The sequence below is a fragment of the Belonocnema kinseyi genome, chromosome 7 (assembly GCF_010883055.1).
Source record: "Belonocnema kinseyi isolate 2016_QV_RU_SX_M_011 chromosome 7, B_treatae_v1, whole genome shotgun sequence".
NCBI classification, from domain to species: domain Eukaryota; kingdom Metazoa; phylum Arthropoda; class Insecta; order Hymenoptera; family Cynipidae; genus Belonocnema; species Belonocnema kinseyi.
The window spans coordinates 78,647,408-78,654,388 of record NC_046663.1 but is presented as its reverse complement, the minus strand read 5'-3'; the positions used below and the strand labels follow the sequence as shown (position 1 = coordinate 78,654,388).

Genomic DNA, 6,981 nt, shown 5'->3' with positions numbered 1-6,981 from the left:
ATATAATATATGTATAAAAAAGGTTTGCTTTTCTTTATACACTCTTTAAGTTATTTCTAGAAATACATGTGGTTGCAAATCGAGTTGCAAAGAGTAGCGAATCAAAATTTTAGTGAAATTTACGATCAGAAACAAGTCATATTGATCAAATATTGAAATTTAAACAAATTTTGTATTGAGTGGAAACCACTCGGGTCTACCATCGATATAATTCCTCATTGTAATTTAAACAAACATTTTATTACAGATAATACCACCGAGGCCGATACCAGATATTTCCGCCGAGTGAGTAAATTTATTATTATATAATTGTAAAGATTCTATGATAAGTAAAGTGCAATTTAAATTACTCAAATTGAATATCATCAACAGTTAAGATTTGAATAGTGTATTTTCAGAATGAATGAAAACTTCAGGTTTATTTAAAACTAGCAGTTTCTACTTTTTTTCTCTAGCATGGAAAATATAAACAATGAAAAAGTCCATTATTCAGTACATTTATTAAATATTTAGTTTGAAAAACTTTTTTTACCATAAGCATTTAAAATTATAAAAAAAAATTAAACGATTTTTAATTGAAATCGTTCCGAATGAAATAATTTTTTATCTGGTAAAATTATGAAAAAAGGACAATATTTCGAATGGAATGAAAAGGAATTAAAGTTGCACCATTTCTAACTTGAAATACAAAGTAATTGAAAAATGGTACATCAGAAGCGTTAAGGATAATAAAAATTTGATATTTTCAGACTGGAATTTTGAAATTTGGATAATTTGAACTTCAAAAGGAATTGAAATCGTTATTAAGTACAAAAATTATAATCTATCATTGAAATTGATTAGACGAACTTTTTAGAGATCAACAAATAAATTAATCTTCATTTTAATCGTTCCAAATGAAACTAATTTTTAATTAAGTGTAAACCTTTAAAATTGCATTATTAAAAAAAACGTTCAAAAATAAAAATTAATCTACTTGGGAAACAATAAAAATGAAAAAATGTCTACTCCAAAACGTTGTAAATGAAAGAAATCCAAACTTAATTTAAAACTGAGAAAATGTTTAGTCACGAAGAATTGTGATAGTATAACTGTTTTCATACTGAAACCCTTTAAAGTCGGTACTGTAAGTACATTTAAATTGTTTAAAAATTAACCTTCATTCTTGCAATTTTCAAATTGTAAATTATTCTTTTCAAATCTCAACTATATCAATTTTAATTACAAAATTGAAATTTATGGAAGGTAAAAATTAAAAATTCAGCGTTAAACATGAAAAATACAGATCTCTAAAATTGTAGTCGTTCAAAATTGAAGAAATTATTTAATTACTAATTTTAGATACTTTAAGTTTAATTTATTTTGTGATATAGTAACAACATTTTTAATTGTTTAATTTTTAACACTGCTTTTAGAATTATTATTCATTCTTCAAATTGTCCACGATAATATTTTTTAATTTGGGATGTTTCGTTTTTTTTTTAATTTTCAACTGAAGATCGTAAATTTTTAAGATATTATTTTGAAAATTAAATATTAAAAAAAAAGAATGGATAACAAGAATGATGTATAAAAAATAATTAAATTTGCAATGCCTAGTTCTAAAATCTTCTTATTTTTAAAGTAGTCGTAGGAAAAAGCAGGTCCTTGGAAAGATTAAGTTATATCAGTTATTTTTTAAAGAAAGAAACAACTATTTCTTTATGGCAAAACGTTGAACCCCCCCCCCCCAAATAATGTTTTTGTAATTGTATTTTTTCTTACTGTCTGATAACAATTTTTCAAAAATGTTCGAATGTTAATAAACATTGGATAATTTTTTGGGGAAAACATTCTCTACAACTCTGTTTCCAATTCTGAAAATAAGTTAATAATCTTCAAATATGGTTATTTGTTTAAAAATGATTTTCTTTTAACAAAATTGTTTAAGCAGTTTCATCCATCAAAAAGTTTGCCACGCCATTTTTCAAAAAATTGAAAGAATCGATGTATACAAAAATTAATTGCTAAAAACACTGGTAAAATAATTTTTTTATAAGTTTTAACATTTTTCGAATACGAAATGTTTTTGTAGTTTTCTTCTTGAGATATCTGACGTTTGGCACAATTACCTTAAGGTTTAATTTGAAAAATTATTGACTAGGTTTTTCATTTTTTGAATGTATTCTGGAAGCATTTAATTAAAAATTGTTTAATTACAAATCCTCTTATCTGAAAATTGGGCAATTGTCAAGATTTTAATTTAATATTTTCCGATTTTGAAGAATTAAAAAAAGCAGACAATTTTTCACGTTTTAAATTGAAACCAAATAGTTTAGAATATTCAAATCTTCTAATGGGAAAATTTCAAAATTGATGAACTATGAAGCGTTTGAAATTAAACAATTCCAAACATCGTTAAAAATTGAAACATTCTCAAATTAGGATCTTGAAACTAATTTCATGAAATTAATTAATTAATTTTTAAATTGTTCAAGTTTGAAAGCAATGTTATATTATGTCAAACTGATATGAGAGAAAATTCGCGAGAAAAACAACGGGCTGAAAGCGAGCAGAATCATAGGAGCTTTAATGTGAACAAAGCGAATGAATTAATTGGAAGATGATGATGATTATTATTATTATTGATAATTATTAATTGAAAATATTGGTTAATGAATTAAATTCATTTAATTTGCAGTTTGGCAGGACCATTGCAGATGCTTCCGCCAATGCCATCAGCGCCCCAACCACTCCTGGCCCCGATGTCACCCCTGGCAATGTCACCGATAGGTCCTCTATCGCCTACGAGACCTCTGAGTCCTCCAGCGTCCTCGCCACTTATGAAGCAGCCGAGTCCGCCGAGAATGCTCTCTCCATCCATACCGAATCCTATGAATAAACGATCGCCCAATCCTATGGTTCACCAAAGACCCCCGAGTCCACCTGGAGAGGCACCTCCGAGTTCCGGAAGTGCCAGTTCTAGCTCGGATTCCGGATCGGATTCTTGCTCGGATAGCAGCGACGATTCGGAAGATGAGGTGACCCAGCCGCCGATCAAAGGCCCGACGACGCCACCCTCGGTTTCCCCTCCGGCACCCGTTGAGGAACCGCCTTCGGCCGTCAAGGAGTCGCAGCGTAAATGGGGCCTCAGTTCGTTTATGAACAAGGCTGCCCCGCAGTCGCGAGATCAGAATGCGGAAGCCAAACCACCTCAGGTAAATTTCAATTACATGCATAGCTTTTTTTCTCCATTTAAATATAAGATGACACGAGATAGCCGCAGGTCAGGGAAAACCTGGATATCATGCAGTTTTTTGGTCAGAAAAAGTCAGGGATTTAAAAAGAATTGTCAATACTCTCTTTTGAAATAAAAAGGTCACTTGAATAACTTTTCTTTCAATTAAATTAACCCATGGCTGAGCCACTTTTGAATTCGGGCCCAATAACTATTTCTTAATTTTCTTGATTTGTTTGAAAATAGCAAGGAATTCTAAAGTGCTTTAAACTTTTTGAAATGAATTTTAAAGGACAATAATCGCGAGGGGATTGTCAACAATTTCTACAGCATTTTAAAGGATTCAGAATATTTTATTTTCCTTTAAAAATTACAAGGAATTTTACGTGGGTTTCAATAATTTGAAGGGATTTTAAAGATGTTAGGGTATTTTTTTTAAATTCCAAGAAATTTTCAAGAGAAGTGATTTCAAAGGATTTTAGGATATTTTCAAACTTCCAAGGAATTTCTACGAACTCTAAAAGGTTTCAGGTGATTTTAAAAGATTTCGAAGCATTTTAGGGTATCTTAAAATATTCCAAAGAATTTTCAAGAGATTCCAAATTTTTCGAGGAATTTATAAGGATTTGAATGAATTTAAAACTATTTTTAAGCTATTAGAGTTTTTTTTAATGCAAAGGAATTTCCAAGGCCTTTAAAAATCTGTCAAGAGATTTTAAAATATTTAATAGAATTTGAGATATTTTAGGTCATTTAAAACTATTCCAAGGCATTTTCAGTAGATTTCAATAATCTCAAGGGATTCCAAAGGATTTCAGAGAATCCATAAAAATATGAAGGAATTTTCAGGCGCTTTTAAAAGTTTCAAGGGATTTCAAAAGAGTTCATTGGATTTTCAATATTTTAGTGTAGTTTAAAAAATGTTAAGGCATTCCCACGAGATTTAAAAATGTTGCATTGAATCTCTAAGGATTAAAAATATTATAGGATATTTTAAAAGATTCGAAGGATTTTTTAATACAGTTCAATAATTTGAAGGGATTTCAAAGGATTTTAGGGTATTTTTAAAAACATCTAAGGAATTTCTACATGCTTTAAAAATTTTCAAGAAATTTCAAAACAAGGGTTTCTAATATTTTTAAGAAATTGTAAAAGATTTCAGGACCTTTCCAAGAGATTAAACAAGTTTTAAAGAATTACTAAAGATGATATTAAACGTGTTTTTAGAATCTATAAGGTTTTAGAATATTTAAAAAGATTTCTCAGGATTGCAATGATTTTAAAGGATTTCAAAGGCCCTCGAGCTAGTGTTATAATATTTTCATGGATTTCAGAGAATTTATTAGCAAGAATTTTCAGGGATTTCGTGTGATTTCAATGATTTTAAGATATCTGAAGGCATTTCTAAAGATTTGAAAAATGTTATGATATTTTCAAAGATTCCAAGGAATTTTCAGGAGCTTTAAATAGTTTTAAGGGATTTCAAAGTATTTTAAACGATTTCAAGGAATTTTTATTAATTTGAATGATTTGAAGGAATTACAAAATATTTGCCATATTTTAGGGTGTTTAAGAAATCCAAGGGATTTTCGAGAGATTAAGAAAATTTCAAGGGATTTTCAGGGATTTTAATGATCTTTTAGGGATTCAAAAAAAAATATAATGCGGCTTTGAAGAATTTCGGAAGATATGGAATAGTTTTTTAATATTTAAAAATATTTCAAGGGGTTTTATAAGATTTTCGAGGATTTCAGTAATTTTAAGGAATTTTGAAAGCTCTCGAGGTATTTTAATAAATTTTTTCGGATTTTAGGAAATGTTGCCAGATTTTATGTAATTTCACGGGACTTTATAATATTTTAATGAATTTTAAATGATTTATTCACAAGAAGCGAGGGAGTGCTTGTTGTAGGATATAAAATACATTTTGCAGTGAATTTGAATTAATTTGGACTTCATCGTAAATTCTTTAAATTTACTGGAATTGATCTAAATTTACTCATTTGAGTGGAGTGTTTTAAGTTTTATTTATTTACTTTTAATTTATCCTAAAGCCTCTTTAATTCACATTTAATTCTTAGACATTTCATGAAATTCTTTTGTAGTCATTTAAAATTTTCGAAACTCATTTCACACTTACTGAATTCAATTAATTTTTTCATAATTTCTAATTGTCTTCAATTCATCATGCATTTCTATGAATTGCATCAAATTCTTCTCGTTGCCCTTAAATTCTTTTAATTTGAAGTATACTTTTGAATATCTACAAATCTCAAAAAATTTTTTGCAAAATTCTCTTTTTTAGTTCAAATTTCAACTACTGGTTAATTAAAATTTGGTTTCTTTAGTTAAAAACACAACTGTTTCTTAGAAAATTTATGTATTTTCTTCAAAAATTGTGCTTTGTTGTAGAAAATTAATCTTGTTGTTTGAAAAATAATCTTCTTGCTTGAAAATTCATCTTTTCGGTTGAAAATAAAACTACTTGGTTGAAAGTTAAACTATTTTCTTAAAAACTCTTTTTCTTTTGTTTAAAATTGTCTTTTTTTGTAGAAAATTCACTTCGTTTGTTAGATATTCATCTATCTTGTTAAAAAGGCAACAGTTTTGTTTAAAAAGTTAAAATTTTGACGCAGTTTAAATTGAATATAATATAGTTAGTTAGTTAGAATATAATATAGTATCGATTTAAGAATCGATGGCGCTAATATGTTTGCGAATATCTTGTAATAAAATTTGTCAAAGCTTTCTAAAATATAAATTACACATAATAATTAAATCTCCAGAAACTGAAAAAAAAATTTTTAATATTTGAAAGGTTCCGTACTTTGAAAACGTAAACCTGGAAAAAAACTTCAGATACCTAAAAAAAAAGAAACATGGAATTGTCAGGGATTTTTTTCCAGGATTTTAGTAGACAACCTGGTTGTCCTATTTGAAGGAAGATTGTAAATGTTGTATACTCATTAAAAAATTCTTGTGAACGGATGATAACAGATCCTTTAATTTTTCAGGATGAGGTATCAAGGCCTGACGATTCACCAACTGCACCAGCGGAGGTCAGATCTCGTCGAGACTCGAATTGGCAACTGGACGATGCGTTGAAGAGAACTCGAAACTCGACTATGATGAGCGTCCTGAGTGACAGCGAACATCAATCCGATACCGACAAGCCTCCGGTGCAAGAAGAACCCGAGAAGCCGAAGCCTCCAGACGTTCGGAAACGCGGAAGGCCCAGGAAGTCAGTTAAGAGTCCGAAAACGAACCATCGAACATCGGAGGAAGGTTTGAAGAATCCCACGAAACGCCGAGGTGCCTCTAATGTTCTGAAGAAGAAAGTGCCCAGCTCTAAGGCGACCTTGAGTACGAGCGACGATTGTAGCGATGCCAGGTCTCCGGCTGCTTCGAGTGACTCTGACAGTGATCATCCACCCACCATCCCTTCTGCCTCGACTGTGAAAATCCCCGTGAAGCGTAGAACTCGGCCGAGTATCTCCTCAAACGAGGATGGAAACGCTTCTGATAAGAACAGCGGATCTGATGATGAGGATGCGCGATGGAGGCGTGTCTCTATGAAACGCAACAAGCTTTCCGAATCACCGAAGAAACAGGAGAAGAAGAAGAGTCCGACGAAAACGAAACCCAGGAGGCCCAGGTCTCGGGTCACCAATAATTCTGGTTTGCGCTCGGATTCCGATAGCGATTCTGAATTCACGAGCAGCGAAGCGATGAGAAATAACAGAATTCAGGTACTTATCTTTCTA

General features: G+C 30.6%; 1 protein-coding gene across 8 annotated transcripts in view; it reads left to right on the top strand.

Moving 5' to 3' along the window:
• The window catches only part of LOC117177056 (AF4/FMR2 family member 4-like), a 376,982-nt gene that overhangs the window by 348,247 nt on the left and 21,754 nt on the right, over window positions 1-6,981 (top strand). For all 8 annotated transcript variants that reach the window (XM_033367529.1, XM_033367526.1, XM_033367525.1 and 5 more), the window contains 3 exons: window positions 248-285; window positions 2,681-3,197; window positions 6,232-6,966. In XM_033367529.1, the coding sequence (XP_033223420.1) occupies window positions 248-285; window positions 2,681-3,197; window positions 6,232-6,966 (1,290 nt within the window). The remainder of the gene's footprint in view (window positions 1-247; window positions 286-2,680; window positions 3,198-6,231; window positions 6,967-6,981) is intronic.